General features: G+C 40.7%; 1 protein-coding gene across 5 annotated transcripts in view; it reads left to right on the top strand.

Annotated features, from left to right (window-relative positions):
* atp2b3b (ATPase plasma membrane Ca2+ transporting 3b) overlaps positions 1–24,806 on the top strand; it is a 166,824-nt gene that overhangs the window by 27,157 nt on the left and 114,861 nt on the right. For all 5 annotated transcript variants that reach the window (XM_061988268.2, XM_061988235.2, XM_061988243.2 and 2 more), the window contains exons 3-4: positions 16,309–16,506; positions 18,817–19,074. In XM_061988268.2, the coding sequence (XP_061844252.1) occupies positions 16,309–16,506; positions 18,817–19,074 (456 nt within the window). The remainder of the gene's footprint in view (positions 1–16,308; positions 16,507–18,816; positions 19,075–24,806) is intronic.

The following is a 24,806-nucleotide window of genomic DNA, read 5'->3' as shown; positions in this document are numbered from 1 at the left end:
ATCGGTTCGCAGCCAAGTGTGAAGCGACTGGGATGGGAATCAGCACCTCCAAGTCCGAGTCCATGGTTCTCGCCCGGAAAAGGGTGGAGTGCCATCTCCGGGTTGGGGAGGAGATCTTGCCCCAAGTGGAGGAGTTCAAGTACCTTGGAGTCTTGTTCACAAGTGGTGGAGGAGTGGATCGTGAGATCGACAGGCGGATCGGTGCGGCGTCTTCAGTAATGCGGACGCTGTATCGATCCGTTGTGGTGAAGAAGGAGCTGAGCCGGAAGGCAAAGCTCTCGATTTACGGGTCGATCTACGTTCCCATCCTCACCTATGGTCATGAGCTTTGGGTCATGACCGAAAGGACAAGATCACGGGTACAAGCGGCCGAAATGAGTTTCTTCCGCCGGGTGGCGGGGCTCTCCCTTAGAGATAGGGTGATAAGCTCTGTCATCTGGGAGGAGCTCAAAGTAAAGCCGCTGCTCCTCCACATCGAGAGGAGCCAGATGAGGTGGTTCGGACATCTGGTCAGGATGCCACCCGAACGCCTCTCTAGGGAGGTGTTTCGGGCACGTCTGACCGGTAGTAGGCCACGGGGAAGACCCAGGACACGTTGGGAAGACTATCTCTCCCGGCTGGCCTGGGAACGCCTCGGGATCCCCCGGGAGGAGCTGGACGAAGTGGCTGGGGAGAGGGAAGTCTGGGCTTCCCTGCTTAGGCTGCTGCCCCCGCGACCCGACCTCGGATAAGCGGAAGAAGATGGATGGATGGATAGATGGATAGATGGATGGATATATATATATATATATATATATATATATATATATATATATATATATATATATATATATATATATATATATATATATATATATAAATCCAGTTTCTTCTATTTTCACAGCAACATGTGAAGTTCTAGTTGCCATGCTTTTATCGCTAATGTGACTGATACGCCATACGCAGTGTGCTTCTAGTACACTAGGGGGCGATTGCGGTCATTTCAGCTTAGCTATTTGGTCATGTAAATTGGGCAGAAGAAGAAATATGCTACATGCTAGTAAGCTAGCGCAAGCTCCAGATCCAACAGATAAGTACACATTTCCACTGCTATGTGGTGTTGTTGGTAATGTTTTAGTGTGTTTAAATGACACTCGTGGTTATTAGGATCATCAGACACATGCACAAAGATCGTTTTTTAGTCAACTGTTTTAGGAGATTTTTGTCTCAAACAGCCGTGATGAGCTGGCGTCATGTCACAAAATTAAAGTGTCTTCTCTGGGAACATTCTGAAACTTGTTAAAAAGTAGGTTTCTATATTACCATAAAATACGGACCTATTTCAGCTTCTATATTTGTACCTTGTGCTTAGTATATAAACAGTCCCTCCCTCCTTCTTGTTATTCACCCGGTCACTTGTGTTTAAATTGGACTGGTCAAACAGAGTCATGTGACAGTGCCTGCCGGAAGGGTCGCTGACATTTTTTGTTGTTGTTGTTTTTCTATTTTTTTATTTTTTTATTGAACAAACATATATCCACAATGTGCATAAAAGACAAGACACTTGCAACATATTCAACAATTTTACACATCCTTCAGGTTGAGCAAATTATGACATTATCAAAACATGTCAAGGAAAGAAAATAAAAGCAAGTATTTAAATTTGAGATTAAAAAAAAAAAAAAATTGAGATGTCCTATAATATCCGATAAATGCGTTAAAATGTAATATCGGGAATTATCGGTATCGTTTTTTTGTTTGTTTGTTAGTTTTTTTAATTAAATCAACATAAAAAACACAAGATACACTTACAATTAGTGCACCAAACCAAAAAACCTCCCTTCCCCCATTTACACTAATTCACACTCATTCACACAAAAGGGTTGTTTCTTTCTGTTATTAATATTCTGGTTCCTACATTATACATCAATATAGATCAATACAGTCTGCAAGGGATACAGTCCGTAAGCACACATGATTGTGCGTGCTGCTGGTCCACTAATAGTACTAACCTTTAACAGTTAATTTTACTCATTTTCATTAATTACTAGTTTCTATGTAACTGTTTTTATATTGTTTTACTTTCTTTTTTATTCAAGAAAATGTTTTTAATTTATTTATCTTATTTTATTTTATTAATTAAAAAAAAAAAAAAAGTACCTTATCTTCACCATACCTGGTTGTCCAAATTAGGCATAATAATGTGTTAATTCCACGACTGTATATATCGGTTGATATCGGTATCGGTTGATATCGGTATCGGTAATTAAAGAGTTGGACAATATCGGAATATCGGATATCGGCAAAACGCCATTATCGGACATCCCTAATTAAAATAACAATAAACAATAATAATAAACAAGATGATAAAATATAAAATTAAAAATTAAAATCACTTTAAATTTTTTCAATAACGATATCAATTTAAAGGCCTACTGAAATGCGATTTTCTTATTTAAACGGGGATAGCAGGTCCATTCTATGTGTCATACTTGATAATTTCGCGATATTGCCATATTTTTGCTGAAAGGATTTAGTAGAGAACATCGACGATAAAGTTCACAACTTTTGGTCGCTGATAAAAAAGCCTTGCCTGTACCGGAAGTAGCAGACGATATGCGCGTGACGTCACAGGATGTGGAGCTCCTCACATCCGCACATTGTTTACAATCATGGCCACCAGCAGCGAGAGCGATTCGGACCGAGAAAGCGACGATTTCCCCATTAATTTCAGCGAGGATGAAAGATTCGTGGATGAGGAAAATGAGAGTGAAGGACTAGAGGGCAGTGGGAGCGATTCAGATAGGGAAGATGCTGTGAGAGGCGGGTGGGACCTGATATTCAGCTGGGAATGACTAAAACAGTAAATAAACACAAGACATATATATACTCTATTAGCCACAACACAACCAGGCTTATATTTAATATGCCACAAATTAATACCGCATAACAAACACCTCCCCCCTCCCGTCCATATAACCCGCCAATACAACTGAAACACCTGCACAACACACTCAATCCCAAAGCCCAAAGTACCGTTCACCTCCCCAAAGTTCATACAGCACATATATTTCCCCAAAGTCCCCAAAGCTACGTACGTGACATGCACATAGCGGCACGCACGTACGGGCAAGCGATCAAATGTTTGGAAGCCGCAGCTGCATGCGTACTCACGGTACCGCGTCTGCGCATCCAACTCAAAGTCCTCCTGGTAAGAGTCTCTGTTGTCCCAGTTCTCCACAGGCCAATGGTAAAGCTTGACTGTCATCTTCCGGGAATGTAAACAATGAAACACCGACTGTGTTTGTGTTGCTGCAGTCGGCCGCAATACACCGCTTCCCACCTACAGTTTTCTTCTTTGCTGTCTTCATTGTTCATTGAACAAATTGCAAAAGATTCACCAACACAGATGTCCAGAATACTGTGGAATTTTGCGATGAAAACAGACGACTTAATAGCTGGCCACCATGCTGTCCCAAAATGTCCTCCACAATCCGTGACGTCACGCGCTGACGTCATCATACTGAGATGTTTTCAGCAGCATATTTCGCGCGAAATTTAAAATTGCACTTTAGTAAGCATGTGTTGCAATGTTAAGATTTCATCATTGATATATAAACTATCAGACTGCGTGGTCGGTAGTAGTGGGTTTCAATAGGCCTTTAAGGGCTTTTGCACTTTTAACCATTTTCCAAGATTTAATTGATCATTTCAAACCATTAAGCCAATTAGAAAATGAAGGTTTTACTTTCAGAAATCGACATTTATGTATTAAAAAATGTTTCTTGCAGCATAATATTGTTGACAAACATTTCTATGTTTCATCTTTCATAAATATGCCAAATTTGATCTCTTCTATTGTGAATGGGGACATCTCCACACCCTTGTCTCCCAGCCAATTTCTGATCACCTCCCAAAACACATGTACAGTCTCACATTCCACAAACAGATGATTGACATCCTCTACAGTTCCACAGATATAACAGCCGTCAACCTCTGTGTTAAATTATCGCTGACAAATGAATCCGTCTTTGCAAATATTTGTGATGTAAATAAATGTAACGGTGGGACTGAAACTCAATGTAACAGAGTAAAAGTAGCGTTTCTTCGTCACAAAGATACTCAAGTAAAAGTAAAAAGTATTGTAACATTCCAGGAATATAGGCCCATACAACTTCTCTGTTTGTCTTGTCTTTATTGCACAAGATGCATTCAACCACACAACAAACCCCAATGTGCGTCTCCTCTCTTTTCCCGGCAATACTCAAACGCCTTTACTTCCTATAATCAACGTCACTCCCCTTGTCCCTCCCCGGAAGTCCCGCCCCCCAGCCGAAGCTATTGGCTAACACCCCGTTTCCGGACTATAAGGCGCACTTAAAATCCTTGCTTTTTCTTAAAACTTGACAGCGCGCCTTATAACCCGGTGTGCCTAATGTAAGGAATAAGTTTGGTTGAGCTTACCCACCTCAAAGCGATTTTATTTGGTATATGGTGTAATGATAAGTGTGACCAGCAATGTTCCCTCTAATTGTTCATGTGTCTGAGCAAACACAAAAACTCCCTGAGCATTTAGTGGAGCACATGTGAGCAACATCACACGTGGCAATACCAGCAGCACACCTGTCTCAAACCAATCTTTCATAATAACACTCAAATAAGAGGAGTCATTTTCATGAGATTATTTTGTAATATTAGTGAGTTGGCCCACTTGTAATGAAAATAAAAGAAATCTTATTTTTCATAAGCTATGATTAGTATTGTACAATATGTTTGGATGGGGGTCCTGCTTTGGAAATCATTTGTACCCCTTTCAGAGATCACATTTAGTTTCCCTTAAACATCCTCATGTTGCACAATGAAATGTAAGCATAGGATGAAGTGTGCATTCCTGTAACTTTCTCTAGTAACAGCATTCCATGATTAATATCAATAAATTAACATTAATAATAAATGACAGTAGAATAAGCACACGTATGACTGAGGAGTCATAGTGTAAATTTGTGTGGTGTTTGAGTTGTCCGACTTTTTGTGTGGCAATAAACGCACCAGTGGCTTAGTGGTATGCGTGTTGGTGACAGATGACAAGTTGGGTTTTGGCCTGGTTTGTATGGCAGAAAATGACTAGTTTTTTGAGATAGAAGTTTTTTACTCATGTTTTTGGTGTGGTTATGGCAGAATATAAACAGTTTTGCTCAATAAAGTGATCGATATAATTCCTGTCCTTGAAGCATCTCGATAGACGTTACTTAGACTTAGACTTAGACTTAGACAAACTTGAATGATCCACAAGGGAAATTGTTCAACACAGTAGCTCAGTTACAATGATGGAAAGTGTAAGGATGGAAAGGACAATGCAGGTATAAATAGACTAATATAGCGATAAAAAATCCAACATATATACGAATATATACATAATATGTGTACAGAATAATATATATACAGATATATTATATTATGTCTATAACATATATACAATATATACCAATGACCATGTACAATATTACAGTATATACAGTATATGTGACAGCAGCAGCATAAAATAGAGAGTAGATCCAGCAGGAAATAGAAATAGACATTATAAACATTATAAACAACATGTCAGGTGTCAGGTAATAGGCAGATGTCATCTATTGCTGTATGGCGAATGATTATACAGCTGGATGGAGTGTGGAATGAAGGAGTTATTGAATCAATTACAATAATTGAACGGTGTTAAATTGAACGGTGTTGACGAACACCGTTAGGGCCGCTTGTTGTCACTGTCACTCAGAGTTGCATTGCAAAATTACACAGAATAAATGTGTTTATTTTTTTTAGAATTCAGATGGGTTTGATTTGGTGCGCGGCATATATTTGCTGTGCGCAGAGGACGCTTGAGCAGTGCGCAATTGCGCAGGCGCGCACCTTAGAGGGATCGTTGGTGACCAGTAGATGGAAGTCAAACATAAGAGATAAGTGTAGGCTGCACTATGATGGCAGTATGACTCAAGTAAACAACACCAACATTTCATATGTTCCATTGAAAATGTAGAACATTACACACGGCGCTCAAAAATCTATCAAAATGTTTTAGTACGACTTTGGTAAGCTATGAAGACGCACCGCTTGATGTGCTTCAACATGCGAGTATTATTATGGTGTGTGTATATGGTAAGACATATTATATGGTGTTTTGTTTCGCAATATTATGCAAAAGCAACGTTTCTTACCTTCTGGTACCTGCTGATCTGTATTTGGGATCTGCATAAATCCTGAAAAATTGCGGCGCCGCCTTTGTAGTCCGTGTTGACACCGTAGTCGATAAGCTTCTTCTTTTTCTCTATCTTCTTTATATGGGACATTCATCCTCCGCTGTTGCCATTTCTAATATAAAGTAGTGTAAAGTTCTTACTTATATCTGTCAGTAAACTCGCAATGAAAGCACTAAAACATACCGGTGTTGTGAGTTAGAGCTGGGCGATATTGCCTTTTTTTAATATCGCAATATTTTAAGGCCATATCGCGATACACGATATATATCTCGATATTTTGCCTTAGCCTTGAATGAACACTTGATGCATATAATCACAGCAGTATGATGATTCTATGTGTCTACATTAAAACATTCTTCTTCATACAGCATTAATATATGCTACTTTTAAACTTTCATGCAGAGAAGGAAATCACAACAAAAAAAAACACTATTTTTTTCATACGGTGTTGATCTGGAAATGTTTGCCTCGGCATTTTGATGGTGTGGACGTGTGGCACCGAACGGAGATATTGACGTGCGGAGTAAGCCCTCGTCCTCGTCTAGTGGGTGACTTTTCAAATGATGCTACATATTAGCAGTGTAGCCGAGTGTCCTGGGTTTGCCTATACAGTGTACTTATCTAATAAAATAATAAACGGGAGACATTAGAGCAGGTTCGGTAGCCACCGCTTCTTTAATGTCAACATCACACACCTCCTTCCACAACCACACACACCCTATGTCACAGCCCTACGGCAACAACTCTGGAGGGACAAAACTCCTCCTCCTTACCTAACACACTCCGGTAACTTGGGACACCCTGAACTGTTTGTTACAGCAGTAATGCTACTTTTTATAGCAACGCTTTTGCCCCACACTTGACAAATTACGGTTGTCTGTTCGACATCTTCCCACTTGAAGCCAAACCACCGCCAGACGATGCTGCTGTTTTTGGGGGAATTAATTATTCCTCCATTTGTCACTAGATTTGCACCTTATTTCTCTTGTATTCGCGCTCGCACCACTCCGCTAGCATCACAGCTAACGTTAGCCATGCCACAGCTAACGTTAGCCATGCTGCTAACTCTCTGCTTGGGGATGGCGTATACGTATGTGACGTGTGTAAGAAGGTGCGCTTGTCTGTCTGTGAGAAGGAGAGACTGGAAAGAGGAAGAGAGCCTGTAGTGTAATGCCCGCAGCTAAAAGCAACTGCGTGAGAACGTATACTCGATATCACGATATAGTCATTTTCTATATCGCACAGAGACAAACCCGTATATCGATATATCGCCCAGCCCTATTGTGAGTATACATTATTTGCCCAGGGAACTTTAGTTATTGGATAGTTCCGGTCAGACGTTTTTCACGGGACACATTTCCTTGTTGTTGTTTCCGGATGAGGAGATGCTGCTCCGTTATTGATTTAAGTAAAGTCATTAAAACAGTTAGCTCCATCTTTTGACACTTCTTCCACACCCGTCCTTGCACGCTACACCGCTACAACAAAGATGACGGGGAGAAGATGCTGCAGAAGGTCCATCCATCCATCCATCTTCTTCCGCTTATCCGGGTCGGGTCGCGGGGCAGCAGCCTATGCAGGGAAGCCCAGACTTCCCTCTCCCCAGCCACTTCGTCCAGCTCTTCCCGGGGGATCCCAAGGCGTTCCCAGGCCAGACATAGTCTTCCCAATGTGTCCTGGGTCTTCCCCGTGGCCTCCTACCGGTCGGACGTGCCCTAAACACCTTTCTAGGTAGGCGTTCGGGTGGCATCCTGACCAGATGCCCGAACCACCTCATCTGGCTCCTCTCGATGTGGAGGAGCAGCGGCTTTACTTTGAGCTCCCCCCGGATGGCAGAGCTTCTCACCCTATCTCTAAGGGAGAGCCCCACCACCCGGCGGAGGAAACTAATTTCGGCCACTTGTACCCGTGATCTTGTCCTTTCGGTCATAACCCAAAGTTCATGACCATAGGTGAGGATGGGAACGTAGATCGACCGGTAAATTGAGAGCTTTGCCTTCCGGCTCAGCTCCTTCTTCACCACAACGGATCGATACAGCGTCCGCATTACTGAAGACGCCACCGATCCGCCTGTCGATCTCACGATCCACTCTTCCCTCACTCGTGAACAAGACTCTGAGGTACTTGAACTCCTCCACTTGGGGCAGGGTCTCCTCCGCAACCCGGAGATGGCACTCCACCCTTTTCCGGGCGAGAACCATGGACTCGGACTTGGAGGTGCTGATTCCCATCCTGCAGAAGGTGAGCCACGTAAATAAGACCGTCCTCAAAACGGCGCATCGGGAAGCGACTGTCAGAAAGCGGCTTGAAGATGATCTGTAAAACATAATCTATGCAACACTTTGACCAAAGAACCACCATTACATGTTATGTAGACCACAAGGAAGTGTTTTCCATTTAGAAAAAAATAAAATAATATGACTTATTTAATGCACCTTATATATGAAAAAAGATCAAAAATAGACCGTTCATCGGCAGTGCACCTTATAATCCGGTGCACCCTATGGTCCGGAAAATACGGTACCCTGACAAGTAACATTTTTCCAAAAAGTTACTAAAGTGATCCCATCAGACCCTCTGATCCCATCAGACTGCTTGGTGAAATGTGAACTTCAGGGTCATTGAAAATCCCCAAATAGGCAGGTAGCCAGATGATAAAAAAAAAACACTGCACGGTGTGATAAAATTATCAAAACACCCCATCACACTGACAGTAAAGCTGCTTTAGAGGGATGAATGGATGAAAGGGTTGATCGACTAAATCAATAAATGGATGAGTGAGAGTGTCCTCGGATTTCACATCTGCTCTTGTTGGAGGACATTATCGTCGGCGCTTCTACCTGCACGCCATATTGCAGTTATTTGTTGGACCGTCTGCTTTCTTTCCCATATCGAGAATCCCTCATGTTCACTGGAAACATGGTGCATTGGTGAGTGTGGTATGCTCCAGCTCACCCGTGACCCTGCATAGGATAAGCAGTGGGAACTGAATGGATCATTTTTTCTTGTGATCATCAAACGTTAATTTATGCTTTGAACCATTATGCAGCTCTTCGTGTTTCTCCCGAGCAGCAAATGAGGAGTTTGATGGCCGCCACGGTGCTTCTGGGCGGAATCTTTGTGTCTTCAGCTCGTGTGTACGCATTTGCACACTTGCATGCTGGAACAGGGGTGTGGTACGCCCACTCTTTTTCAACTAGTTGGTAGCCTAGCAACACAGCAGCAGAACCAAGCTGGCTTGGAAAGTCGGGAAGAGAGAAACAAAAATGAACTGTCGGATGGAAAAGGAAATGAAGAAGACCACCAGAGTGTTTGTGGGAGAGGCGTGTCTTGTGTGTCTTACAAGGTGAAACGTTACATAAAGGCGCGCGATAAAACGTTTAATGTTTTTTCTTTTATGTGGGAAGAAAGCGGAAGTATGGAAGCATGGTTGGTTGCATGAACAAAGGTACTCGCCTCTGGTAACCGAGCAACGCAGAAAGTGATCCCTGATCAGTGGGAGTGACACGCTTACAGCCAATCAGGTAACAGAATTAACTATCAAGTTTGGTTGATTCTTTGCATGGAGTGAGAAGAGAAAGTCAAAGTGAAGTAATTGGAGATAAAAGAGAAAAAGTCACCTGGATTGGTTTTTTGGATTGTTTTCAAAGAGACCATAGTCAGACCACTGTGGTCTGTAAATGATGCAAGGCCAGACCGCTAATACCTCATCACCTTAGCTGCGCTCACCCTTTAGAGCACAGCTTTAACTTCCTGGCACTAAACCTGCAGAAAATAGTTCTCAGGTTTCTTGATGTTTATATTTTGCACTATTTTCTTACACTTTCTTACATATTACTTATTTTTAAGAGCTTATTGTTAAGTGTTCAATGTGATTTTACTATTTTGCTTACATTGTTTGAGTGTTTTCCATGCGTGGGACATTCCCTTTCTGCCTTGAGAGCTGAGGGATTATAATCAAAGGACGGTTACAAGGGGTGTCAAAAAAAAAATCGATTTTCAGATTAATCTAATCGTGATTTTTATTTGTAACGATTCTTAATCTATTAAAAAAATCTAAAATATATATTTTTTAAATATATATTTAAAAAATATATATTTTATAAAAATAAAAAATAGCCTTCCCGGTAAGGTCTATTCAGGTGTACTGGAGAGGAGGCTACGCCGGATAGTCGAACCTGGGAATCAGGAAGAACAGTGCGGTTTTCGTCCTGGTCGTGGAACTGTGGACCAGCTCTATACTCTCGGCAGGGTCCTTGAGGGTGCATGGGAGTTTGCCCAACCAGTCTACATGTGCTTTGTGGAGGAGAAGGCATTCGACCGTGTCCCTCGGGAAGTCCTGTGGGGAGTGCTCAGAGAGTATGGGGTATCGGACTGTCTGATTGTGGCGGTCCGCTCCCTGTACGATCAGTGTCAGAGCTTGGTCCGTATTGCTGGCAGTAAGTCGGACACGTTCCCAGTGAGGGTTGGACTCCGCCAAGGCTGCCCTTTGTCACCGATTCTGTTCATAACCTTTATGGACAGAATTTCTAGGCGCAGTCAATGCGTTGAGGGGATCCGGTTTGGTGGCTGCAGGATTGGATCTCTGCTTTTTGCAGATGATGTGGTCCTGATGGCTTCATCTGGCCAGGATCTTCAGCTCTCACTGGATTGATTCGCAGCCGAGTGTGAAGCGACTGGGATGAGAATCAGCACCTCCAAGTCCGAGTCCATGGTTCTCGCCCGCAAAAGGGTGGAGTACCATCTCTGGGTTGGGGAGGAGACTCTGCCCCAAGTGGAGGAGTTCAAGTACCTCGGAGTCTTGTTCACGAGTGAGGGAAGAGTGGATCGTGAGATCGACAGGCGGATCGGTGCGGCGTCTTCAGTAATGGGGACGCTGTATCGATCCGTTGTGGTGAAGAAGGAGCTGAGCCGGAAGGCAAAGCTCTCAATTTACCGGTCGATCTACGTTCCCAAGATCACGGGTACAAGCGGCCGAAATGCGTTTCCTCCGCCGGGTGGCGGGGCTCTCCCTTAGAGATAGGGTGAGAAGCTCTGCCATCCGGGAGGAGCCCAAAGTAAAGCCGCTGCTCCTCCACATCGAGAGGAGCCAGATGAGGTGGTTCGGGCATCTGGTCAGGATGCCACCCGAACGCCTCCCTAGGGAGGTGTTTAGGGCACGTCCGACTGGTAGGAGGCCACGGGGAAGACCCAGGACACGTCGGAAAAGACTATGTCTCCCAGCTGGCCTGGGAACGCCTCAGGATCCCCTGGGAAAAGCTGGACGAAGTGGCTGGGGAGAGGGAAATCTGAGCTTCCCTACTTAGGCTGCTGCCCCCGCGACCCGACCTCGAATAAGCGGAAGATGATGGATGGATGGTTAAATTTTTTTTTTTTTTTAATTTGTGTTTTTATTTTCAATCGCTCCTTTGCAGCCACTCAGGCAAATCATATTGTTGATGTTGATGATAATATCTGCTGTACAGATTTACTTTAGAAAAGAGAAGTGTTAAATACTTCTCTTGTTGCCTTATTTGTTTTTGACTTTATTAAATGTATCACAGCTGTTTATCTATTTTGTGGCGGAATGTTGTTAATCATAGAACTGTTAATGTTATTAAAACGTATTCATTTTCAATTATGAATCATTTTGAATCGAGAATCGATTCTGAATTGATCCAATTTGTGTGGTGCCCAAAGATTCACAGCCCTAATGTGTGTGTGTGTGTGTGTGTGTGTGTGTGTGTGTGTGTGTGTGTGTGTGTGTGTGTGTGTGTGTGTGTGTGTGTGTGTGTGTGTGTGTGTGTGTGTGTGTATGTATATATATATAAGTATTTATTTTGATAGTAGAAAATATCAAAATGGCCCCTAGAGGCTTTGAAATTAGGGTGTGCGGCCCTCAGTGGAAGAAGTTTGGGACACCCCTGCTTTAGATTGTTTATTTCTTATGTTTGATATTTGTTTTCCCTTATTTCTACTGTAAATCTGAGCATGGATGAGAGGCCAAACATCTTCTCAGACAATCAGAACAGTCCAGTTGCGATCGATGGAATGCCCTGAGAACGAACAACACTCAACAGGGACTTACAGTAACTTACTGTAACTCAATACCTTCTCTCTCTCTCTCTCTCTCTCTCTCTCTCTCTCTCTCTCTCTCTCTCTCTCTCTCTCTCTCTCTCTCTCTCTCTCTCTCTCTCTCTCTCTCTCTCTCTCTCTCTCTCTCTCTCTCTCTCTCTCTCTCTCTCTCTCTCTCTCTCTCTCTCTCTCTCTCTCTCACACACACACACACACACACACACACACACACACACACACACACACACGCAAACGTATCTGCAGTTGTCCCGACAAGATGGAATTGGCAGACACAGATGTAGTTCCATTGCTCGCCGTTACACACACGTGTTATATATATTATTTATCGCTATCTATCTATATACAGTAGAGGCCAAAGGTTTGGACACACCTTCTCATTCAATGTGTTTTCTTTATTGTCATGACTATTTACATTGTAGATTGTCACTGAAGGCATCAAAACAATGAATGAACACATGTAGAGTGATGTACTTATCAAAAAAAGGTCAAATAACTGAAAACATGTTTTATATTCTAGTTTCTTCGAAATAGCCACCCTTTGCTCTGATTACTACGTTGCACACTCTTGGCATTCTCTCGATGAGCTTCAAGAGGTAGTCACCTGAAATGGTTTTCACTTCACAGGTGTGCTTGAAGCTCACCTACTTGCCTCTGATTGGCCTGTCCCTAATGTTTTGCCCTAATGTCAACCAATCGTGACTCATCATAGTAAACAACCAACCAATCATGGATGTTCTTACAGTGCAAGCACGTGTTGGAAGGAGGAAAGGGAGGGGTTTAGTAGCCCATGGAGTGTTGAGAGGGAGTGAGAAGCGGGGGAGAATCAAGGAACACAACAAATAAGCGGAGTTTGGTCATTTTAACGTTAAATAAATTATATTGATATTACGATATTTTCTTAATTCATATCTTCTTTACAAATTTATCAATATATCTTACAAACTCGATATATCACCGAGCCCTAATTCACATACTTGCCAACCTTGAGACCTCCAAATTCGGGAGATGGGGGGTTGAGGTGGGCGGGGTTGGGGGGGCGCAGGGTTTGGTGGTAGCGGGGGTGTATATTGCAGCCTCTCGGAAGAGTGAGTGCTGCAAGGGATTCTGGGTATTTGTTCTGTTGTGTTTATGTTGTGTTACGGTGTGGATGTTCTCCCGAAATGTGTTTGTCATTCTTGTTTGGTGTGGGTTCACAGTGTGGCGCATATTTGTAACAGTGTTAAAGTTGTTTATACGGCCACCCTCAGTGTGACCTGTATGGCCGTTGATCAAGTATGCCTTGCATTCACTAATTTGAGTTCAGGCCGCAAGGATTATTGTGACTGGGCCGGCACGCTGTTTGTATGGAGGAAAAGCGAACGTGACGACATGTTGTAGAGGACGCTGAAGGCAGTGCCTTTAAGGCACGCCCCCAATATTGTCGTTCGGGTGGAAATCGGGAGAAATTCGGGAGAATGGTTGTACCGGGAGATTTTCGGGAGGGGCACTGAAATTCAGTGTATATACATTACAATTCAGTGTATATACATAATGATTCAGTGCATATATGCAAGGATTCAGTGCATATACATTATGATTGAGTGTATATAGATAATGATTCAGTGTATATACATAATGATTCAGTGCATATACATTGTGATTCAGTGCATATACATTATGATTCAGTGTATATACATTATGATTCAGTGTCTATACATTATTATTCAGTGCATATACATGATGATTCAGTGCATATACTTAATGATTCAGTGCATATACATTATGATTCAGTGCATATACATTATGATTCAGTGCATCAAGTGTAATATGATATAGAAAGCAGAGCAAAGTGGGGGGTTAAACACACACGAACACACACACACACACACACACACACGCACACACACGAGAGCATTATATCCACATGGAAGCGAGGACGATGAGTTGTTGCAAAAAGAGGGCGAGAAAGAAGCGTGTGTGTGCGGGGGGGTGGGGGGGGGGTGAGAAGAGCTTGCCGCATTGTCAAGGACACATCAAGGGGAGATTGAGAGAGCGAGGAAAGAGCGGAAAAGAGGGATGAGAAAGAGGGAGAGAGGTGGCTTTGCTGCCATTACTCAGCATCACCTGTTTCCTCTCTCTCTCTTTCTCTCTCTCTCTCTCTCTCTCGCTCGCATGTCGCCTTGGCCTGAACCCTGTTGGATGTCAAGTTGTGGTGCGACAGTCACTGCAGCAAGCGTGCACTATCTGCACGGCGCGCACGTACGTGCACAGAGCGTCCCCCGCCAGCCAATGGCAAAATAAAGGCCACGTTCAAACGGTGGAGCAATGACATCACCTGTTGCTGGGCAGAAACCTGACTGAGACGGGAAGCCCCAGACCGGATATCCTGGTTACCATGGAAACTGCATGCTTAGGCGGGAGGTTGAAGGGGCAGAGGAGGTTGATAGGAAGGATTTCGGAGTTAGGTGAAGGAACAGAAAACTTTAACACAGTTAATTTAAAAATAACTTTTTTTTTAATGATTGTTGCATTGGGAAAAAAAAAAAGTCAGTAGATTTTACAGTAAAAAAAAGAAACTGGCAGCTCAGAATTTTACAGTAAAACTAACAATGGTACAGTTTTTCGGTTTACAGTAGTGCACTGTAAAATCAAGGGCCGTAGATTTTACAGTAAAAAAAACAAACTTACAGAAAAAATCAAAGAGGTGCCATATTTCCAGTTACAGTAATGCACTGTAAAAAAAACAACAACCGTAAATTGTCTACAGTTGCCAGATTTTTACTGTACAAAACAAAATAGCGGTACTGTTGTTCAATTTACACTAACACACTGTCAAAACAACAACTCTTGATTTTACAGTAACTAAGGGACAAGCGGTAGAAAATGGATGTATGGATGGAACAACTGGCAGCTCAGTTGGCAGAATATTCCGTAAAAATGATAGTGGTACTGTTTTTCAATTTTACAGTAATGCACTGTAAAATCAACACCTGTAGATTTTACAGTTAAAAAAAGTTGGCAGCTTAGTCGCCAGAATTTTACAGAAAAAATAATAGTAGTGCTGTTACTCAATTTACAGGGATGCACTGTAAAATCAACGCCTGTAGATTTTACAGTAAAACAAAAACTAGCAGCTCAGTTGCTAGAATTTTACAATAAAATAACAATGGTACTGTGTTTCAATTTACAGTAGTGTACTGTAAAAACAACAACCATAGGTTTTACACTAACATAAACTTGCAGTTCAGTCGCCAGAATTTGACAGTAAAAAAAAAATCTAAGTAGTACCGTTTTTTTCATTTACAGTAATACGCTGTGATAAAAAAACGTCCGTAGATTTTACAGTAAAAAAAAAACCAAAAAAAACCTGACAGCTCAGCAGTAGCCAGGTTTTTTGTGTAAAAATAAAAGTAGTAGTTTTTTCCATTTACAGTAATGCACTGTAAAAAAAAAAAAAAAAACGACTGTAAATGTTATGGTAGAATTCTGGCAACTGACAGTAATAATAATAATAATAATTATAACAAAAATAATATAAACAATAATAATAATAACAATATTAATAATAATAACAATAACATTATAATAATAATGATAATGATATTATCATATTATTATTAATAATAATAACACTAATAATACCTGCTCAGTGGCCTAGTGATTAGAGTGTCCGCCCTGAGATCGGTAGGTTGTGAGTTCAAACCCCGGTCGAGTCATACCAAAGACTATAAAAATGGGACCCATTACCTCCCTGCTTGGCACTCAGCATCAAGGGTTGGAATTGGGGGTTAAATCACCAAAATGATTCTGCTGCCCACTGCTCCCCTCACCTCCCAGGGGGTGATCAAGAGGATGGGTCAAATGCAGAGGACAAATTTCACCACACCTAGTGTGTGTGTGACAATCATTGGTACTTTAACTTTAATAACAATAATAATAATAATGTGTGTGTGCCGTGTTGTACAGGATTCTATAGAGATAGAGAAACAAAAGTAAAAGTGCTCCCTCTCCCCTCTGTCAGGTCTCAGCGGGGACCCAGCAGACCTGGAGCGTCGTGGTCAGGTCTACGGCCAGAACTTTATTCCCCCCAAGAAGCCCAAGACTTTCCTGGAGTTGGTGTGGGAGGCCCTGCAAGATGTCACGCTCATCATTCTGGAGATCGCCGCCATCATCTCTCTCGCCCTCTCTTTCTACCAGCCGCCCGGAGACGAAACCGAGTGTAAGAACAGGGAGGGTGATCGGGCGATCGAGGGGGGCGGGGCTACATGCTACATGCTAATAGGGTCAAGGACAGTGTGACAGGAAAATGGAGGTCATGGATGTTATCAGTGTGTCATATTCCAAGATGGATACTGTTTAGATGTTTCCCATTACTTAATTGCAAAAAAAATCAATAATGAAAAAATAAAGGGGGTTGGGGTGTACAATCTATGGCGGGTCAAATGAGACAAAATTAAATAATTATTTGAATTATTGATTAAATGTGTTATTAGTTCATTGTACTTGGAATTAAATACATACATGTGAAATTACTTAAATTATACGTTTTAATTTAATTAGATTTTTGTTTAAAAAAAAAAATATATATATATATATATATATATATTATTTATACAGTTAATTAATAATTTAATTATTAATTCCATAATTTTACTATATCATGAATTATTTCACGATGTCGTAAATTATTTCAAGATTTCTTTAATTATTTCATGAAAATGTGTGTCAGTGCTAGGGGTGGGTACCTCTCACATTTGAAACGATACAGTACCAATCCCCGTTATCTGGGTATCGATACTGGTACTCAGCGGTGCCAATTTTCGGTACTTTTGTACGTGTTGATTAATTTTACTGTGTTTTCCAGACTATAGAACGTACCGGACTATAAGCGGCAGATAAATACGTTGTGAAATGAGTTATTTACACAGAAATATTTTGTAAATGTTTATTTACTTACCTGAATTGTTTCCAAGTGGTGCCTGGAACACGGTATTGAAAATTGCAGCAACACGTCAAGGCATTTTGGTGTTAGTGTTAGTGTTTGGGATGCGGTGATTGAAAATTTGATATCACTGTTATTTTGACCAAAATTAGGACCGTTATTATAATCGCAATGTTGTTAAATGTGCTCAAAAATACGTTAATGTCTTTTGTTTTCATGTTAGCGTTTAAGCTAGCGATCTTGCAGAAGTCTGTCCGTAAGTTTATGTACCCGTCCTTGTTCAGCGCTGAATTGGTGAATTTGTTTTATCTGTTAAAGTCAGCCACCAAAGTCAGTGGGCGGGGCAAACAGGAATCTAGTCCAAGGAATACCTTGGAACTTTGGACTTCTTTGAAAACATGATTTATTATTTGAAACTAATAATTTTGGGGGATTTGCTGGTTGATATTTTAGACTTTATAAAGTTTTTGGGAACAAGACCTGCTGACTCACAGCATGTAGGAGATAAAGTAAAATAATTTATTACGGTTGTCTGAGTTATTTCCGCACCAAATTCATAAAAAAAATAATTAAATTTTTTTTGTAAATAATTAAATAAAAAAATATTTAATTTAATTGGGAAATAATTCATCGAAAAATCATTACATTTTACAGTAAATAATTAAATAAATAAAAAATTGAAATTGTGAAATAATTAATTAAATAATCATTACAATTTTTTAAGAAAATAATTCATTTAAAAAATAATTAAATTGTGAAATAATTCATTAAATAATCATAATTTTTTTTAAAGTAAACCATTAAATAAAAAAAAAAATTAATAAAACTGTAAAATAATTAATTAAATCAGTGTTTCTTAACCCATTGTTGGGCCGCGTGCCGCCCAACAATATAATAATATCTGTTTCTCAGCTGTGGTCCGTATAGTCCGCAGCGGTACTCAGTTGTAATACACTTTTCCACCACTTGTGGCAGTAATGACACTATCAAACAAACTTCTTTCTTAAGTGCAAAAATCATGACTAATGCGGCAAAACTGAATTTTCATTTGAACAGTTTATTTAAGAAACATATGTTATTAACATGTATTGTTAGTTAGAATTCATTTATTTTAGCACTGCGTCATTGTATCTAAATGTATTTTTTTAAATCAGTTTTTATGAGTCCCATCTTTTGATTAGTAGTTATTATTGCATCAGGCTGACTGAAGCCTTGATAGTCATCTTAGTGATCAACATATGCTTTTATATCATTTGACAAGGTTGTAACTGTAAGTACGTTAGATATATTTATTAAATACCACTAAAAGATTACTAAGTAAGTGTTAATATTTGAATGGGATCCGGGCCCCTGTGTAGTGGAAAAGTTGGGCCCTGAAGTAAAAAAGGTTAAGAACCCCTGAATTAAATCATGAAGTAATGAAATCAGTAATTAATTAAATGTATTGTTTTGTATTTACTAATTCAATTATGTATTTAATTCCATTCATAATCATGTTTAAGTAACTCTTTAAAGATGTATTTATTTATTGAATAATATACTTTGTATGGTGTTTGCAATGTATAAGCCGGCATCCCTTCTCTCTAGCGTGCGGCAACGTGTCGGCAGGAGCGGAGGACGAAGGCGAGGGGGAGGCCAACTGGATCGAGGGCGCCGCCATTCTGCTGTCGGTGGCGTGTGTCGTCCTGGTGACGGCGTTCAACGACTGGTCCAAAGAGAAGCAGTTCCGGGGCCTGCAGAGTCGAATCGAGCAGGAGCAAAAGTTCACGGTGGTGCGGAAAGGAAATGTCATCCAGATTCCGGTGGCCGACATGATGGTGGGGGACATGGCCCAGGTGAAGTACGGTAAGTCACTGGTTTTTGTTATTTTTCTCAATGACGAGGAAGAGCTTCACTCACACAAACCTACCTACTCAGTGGCCTAGTGGTTAGAGTGTCCATCCTGAGATCGGTAGGTTGGGAGTTCAAATCCCGGCCGAGTCATACCAAAGACTATAAAAATGGGACCCATTACCTCCCTGCTTGGCACTCAGCATCAAGGGTTGGAATTGGGGGTTAAATCACCAAAAAATGATTCCCGGGCGCAGCCACTGCTGCTGCCCACTGCTGCTGCCCACTGCTCCCCTCACCTCCCAGGGGGTGATCAAGGGTGATGGGTCAAATGCAGAGAATAATTTCGCCACACCTAGTGTGTGTGTGACAATCATTGGTACTTTAACTTTAACTTTAACTTTAAAATTGAAACACAGTTTTAAAAAGGTAGTTCGTAAGCATGAAAAATTGTCTATTTTTCACACACGGCTCGCTCTTCCTCCTCCAAATCTTCTTGCGAGCTTTGCGTCCTCTGATTTTGGATCAACATTTACAGTTTTTGTTGTAACCATTGGAATAGATTGAGCTCCACAGCCCTCCTCCGTCACGTTTTTTATTGAACCCATTGAAACCACATTCCTTACAGTCAAAGAAACAATACTCATTTAACTACCGTACTTTCCGGGCTATGGAGCGCACTGGTATTTTAGCCACACCCACCAAATCTTAGAAGAAATAAGATGTTTTCTATATGTTAGGCGCATCAGAATATAAGCCGCAGATAAATACATTGTGAAATGAGTTATTTACACAGAAAAATTGTGTAAATGTTTATTTACATACCTTAATTGTTATTACTGTAACACGGCAGTAAAACGGCTGATCAAACGGACTCAAAAACTCCACGGTGATGTTTTGGTGAATTTACTAAGGAATTTGTAAAACTGAAACAATACAAAAAGAATGCCCTTGTTAGGTAATAATAGTAACACTGACACTCGTAAATGTGTTAGCATTTTCGCTAATGCTAAAGACGCTAGCTTGGTTACGTTACGATAGCGCATACAAATATGCATGAAAACACTCCTACAGACATCACACATGGGACACTTTAGTAAGTAGTAATTGTTTTAGTTATATTGTAAAACTTACAAACGTTGCCTGGAGTGATGAATGAAGAATCCTTTCGAGCAGAAACGCTATAGGCGGTTATACTTCCAGTTCAAGTCATGAAACAAGAAGTACATTTTTAAACAATATTTGATTTTCAAACATTTTTAAACAACAACACACCCTTTCACTGTCTCTGTTGGTGTTTTATGAAATCTATTTGTTGAATACAAAACAATGCGAATAAAATTTCATACATTAGCCGCACAGTTTTATTAGCTGCAGGGTGCAAAGCGTTGGAAAAAAATCAGCGGTTTGTAGTCCGGAAAATACAGTCATTCTATCTGGGAACACAGAAAAACATGGGTCACCTGCCACCAGATTTGAACACATGAGCAGGAGCACCACTGCAGAATTATTTGTCACGGAACGAGCAGCAAAAATGAGGAAGCGCTCCATTCAAAAAATTTTGAATCAAATTAAAATACGTTTAAAAAAAAAAAAAAGCTAGTATGAGAGGCACGTAAAAATTATATTTTTGACGCATGGCTCGCTCCCCTCCCTACAAACTCTCCTGCTAGCTTGGCGTCCTCTGATTTCGGATCAACCAATAAAAGTGACTGTTATCGTTACGATTGCACAACCCTCCCCTAGTTTTGTTTTCAGTTGTCATTGTTTACTAGCCACATAGTGTACTAACAAGCTAAATGCATTAAGGGCACAATATTCAAACACATTTTAAATGATGGAGTGTACAGTATAGGTGCTTACCGCTAATTAATGATAATGAAATACAACTCATAGATCAGAATGGGAGTCACGGTCGTAGCCTTCAGCCGAGTCATCAGGCTAGCACTGCAACTGTGCGTACGTCTGCTTAGCAGTTAGCGACAGTACACGCTCTGCAGGCTGCTGAGTCATTCCGGCGAAAATGTTTTCTTTCTCACCAGGTATTCATAAATTATGACCAACTTTGAGTGAACGAGATGGATGTTCTGCAGAAAAAAACTAGGGGTGCACGATAAATATCGGACTGATAATTATCAGGCTAATATGATGTATTATGACATCATACGACAAATCTGATATCTGGGTTAGGGTAAACAAATCAAGCGCTCCTTTTCTCTTACCTCGGCTGTTGTAAATTTCCTCCAATTTCATTGTAAACAACGTTCAGTTTCAGTTTCAGTTGATTCATTTATGTAGCACATTAAAAAACAACCCCAGTGGTGTACAGACATTAGAAACAATGAAATGAATATATCGTGAAAAATATAAAGTGCACACAGTGTCACATTTACATTGTAACATATGGATGAATAAAATACAATAGTAAAATATACCTTAAAAGAAGTGCAAAATATATCACCTAAACTTACTCAAATGTAGTAAATCACCAAAATGATTCCCGGGCGCAGCCACCGCTGCTGCCCACTGCTCCCCTCACCTCCCAGGGGGTGATCAAGGGTGATGGGTCAAATGCAGAGAATAATTTCGCCACACCTAGTGTGTGTGTGACAATCATTGGTACTTTAACTTTAACTTTAACTTTAAATAAAAATGTGTAAAACAAGAAAAAGAAAAAAAAAGGCAAACAAAAATGGCTTCTTCACTGTTCAGAGGAAGAAATGTGACGTGGTGTTTGCACTAATGCTCTCCAAAACTATCACGCATCAACACATTAAACCTCACCTGAAACGCTAGAATCGCTACGACAGTGTTTTGAAAGCCTAAAAAAAGTGTGCACAAACTACACTTAAAGCTACATTTAGAAATGACAAATATTAGGGGTGTAACGGTACAAAAAAAATTCGGTTCGGTACGTACCTCGGTTTAGAGGTCATGGTTCGGTTCATTTTCGATACAGTAAGAAAACAACAAAATATACATTTTTGGGTTATTTATTTACCAAATTTGCAAAATCTTCTACCAAAAATATTTTTCTTAATGGAATATTTGATGTGAAGTAATCAGAACCTTGGATAGGTCAATAATTCATAATAACATTGATTTTGATTCAATATTATGTTTTGAGCAATGACAGTTTGAGCTTTGTTTTATTAGTCAACATTGCAACTTTTTCTAAATTACATTTAACCTTTAAGCTTTTTTATTTCACTTTTGTTATGTTTTTGCTTATTTAAATAGTATTTTTAGAATGTGCCGTGGGCCTTTAAAACATTAGCTGTGGGCTGCAAATGGCCTCTGGGGCACACTTTTGACACCCCTGCTATAGATGATAAAAAATAAAATCTGATAAATCTATGGATAGAAAGCAGAGCCTGGCGACGCATGCGCGTATATCATAACTCTCTCGCTCTTTCTGTCTCTGCCCCTCCCTCACGAATGCTGCTACGCGCACAATTTGTTTTGTTTTTAACCCCTTTTTAACTCTGAACGTACATTGAAAATACACGCAACCCTAACTCAAAATGCCGGACATTCGAGGCATTTAAGAAACTCTGCCCTGACAGCTCCACAAAAAAGGACATGTCCGGTGAAAAGAGGACGTATGGTAAGTCTATCGTAGCCTGTTAGCTGCTAGCATGCCGTGTGTTGTGCCTCGGTGTGCATTGTTTACACAACGTGCGTTACGCTACTTAATATGTCCGTGTGGAAACTCGTTCGGTACACCTCCGAACCGAACCGACACCCCCGTACCGAAACGGTTCAATACAAATACACGTACCGTTACATCCCTAACAAATATACATTAAGGGTGTGACTCTTTGGGCACCTAAGGATTCGATCCGATTCTGGGGTGACGATTCAATTCAGAATCAATTCCCGATTCAAACCAATTCTCGCAATGTATTATTTGGTATAATAATTATGATTAAACTTTTTCAAAACAGGTTACAGGTTAGAAAAGCTCCTTTTGGTTGCATGGAGATGGCCTAAAACTTATTTAAAAAAATGTATTCATAAAAAAATAAATATATACCGTTTCTTCCGGACTATAAGGCGCAATTAAAATCCTTTTTTTTCCTCAAAACTCGACAGTGCGCCTTATAACCCGGTGCGCCTAATGTACCGAATAATTCTGGTTTTGCTTACCGACCTTGAAGCTATATTATTTGGTACAAGGTGAAATGATAAGTGTGACCAATAAATGGCAGTCACCCACAAGAGATACGTGTAGACTGCAATATGATGGCAGTCACCCACAAGAGATACGTGTAGACTGCAATATGACTCAAGTAAACAACACCAACTTTTTATATGTTCCATTGAAAATATAGAACATTACACACGGCGCTCAAAAATCCATCAAAATGTTTTAGCATGACTTTGGTAAGCTATGAAGACGCACCGCTTGATGGATTGTGCTGGGCTTCAACATACAAGTATTATTATGGTGTGTGTATAAGGTGAGACATATTATCTGGCGTTGTGTTTCGCAATATTTATTTGGGATCTGCATAAGTCCTGACGATTTGCGCGCATCCGCCCTTTTAGTCCGTACCGACGCTGTAGTCGATAAGCTTCTTCTTTTTCTCTATGTTCTTGTTATGGGAAATTCAACCTCCGCTGTTGCCATTTCTAATATTAAGTAGTGTAAAGTTCTTACTTATATATGTCAGTAAACTCGCCATGAAAGCGCTAAAACATACCGGTGTAGTGAGTTTAAATTATCCGCCCAAGGAACTTTAGTTATTAGAGAGTTCTGGTCAGACGGTTTTTGACGGGACACATTTCCGGCCTTGTTGTTGTTTCCGGATGAGGAAATGCTGCTCCGTTATTGATTTAAGTAAAGTCTGAATGTCATTAAAACAGTTAGCTCCATCTTTTGACACGTCTTCCATTCCCATCCTTGTACCCTACACCGGTACAACAAAGATGACGGGGCGAAGTATGGCGTCACATTAGTGCCAAAAATCCGAGCGCATAAAAACTGTTATCGCGCGCTGATTCTCCACTTCGTCCGCGCGCGCGACACCATTTTGCGCGCGCATGGTGCCTTTTTGCGCGCGCGCGGTGCCTTTTTGCGCGCGCGGTGCCTTTCTGCGCGCGCGCGACGCCTTTCTGCGCGCTCTCTGTGTGCTCCTGGCATCTCTCCTCGCGCTGTCATGTTTCTTTTTGGCACTTTGGGGGCGGGTATGCTTAGACGGCCCCTTCTTTCTGATTGGTCAGGCGAAAAATGCTGAAAAATGCTCAGAACCAATCAGAAGTATGGCAGGGCGGGTCATCGTCAATATGTATCAAGATTTACGGAGGAAGAAGTGGATAAAAAAATGTCGCGCGCTGATGAAGGTTATTTCATACCACATAAACACAATACAGGGTAATACAAAATGTGACCCAAATAAATAATAAGACAACAAACACCATAATCACATCTTTCAGCCAGAACTGTTCCACCAGCAATAACATCCAACCATAACATTATTTTATATTTTCACTTCTTCTTGAACATTTGTTTTCTAATTTATGGAATTTCTTTTGATTCAGCCATAAAATTTATGAAATAATCTTTGAATTTTGTTTTTAAAATGTTAAAAATAGCTTTTAATAATGTATTCTGAAACAGTTTAAAATAATCAGAGAACTGACTAACACTGACCCTACACAACTATGTTGCACAATTAAGTAATTTTTTTTTTTAAAGCGAAAGAGGTCATTTCAACAGGTACAGCATCCTATGTCATATCTAC

Source organism: Nerophis lumbriciformis, linkage group LG01 (genome assembly GCF_033978685.3).
Source record: "Nerophis lumbriciformis linkage group LG01, RoL_Nlum_v2.1, whole genome shotgun sequence".
Lineage (NCBI taxonomy): Eukaryota > Metazoa > Chordata > Actinopteri > Syngnathiformes > Syngnathidae > Nerophis > Nerophis lumbriciformis.
Note: the sequence above shows the minus strand (reverse complement) of the source record. Positions and strands in the feature narration are given on the sequence as shown.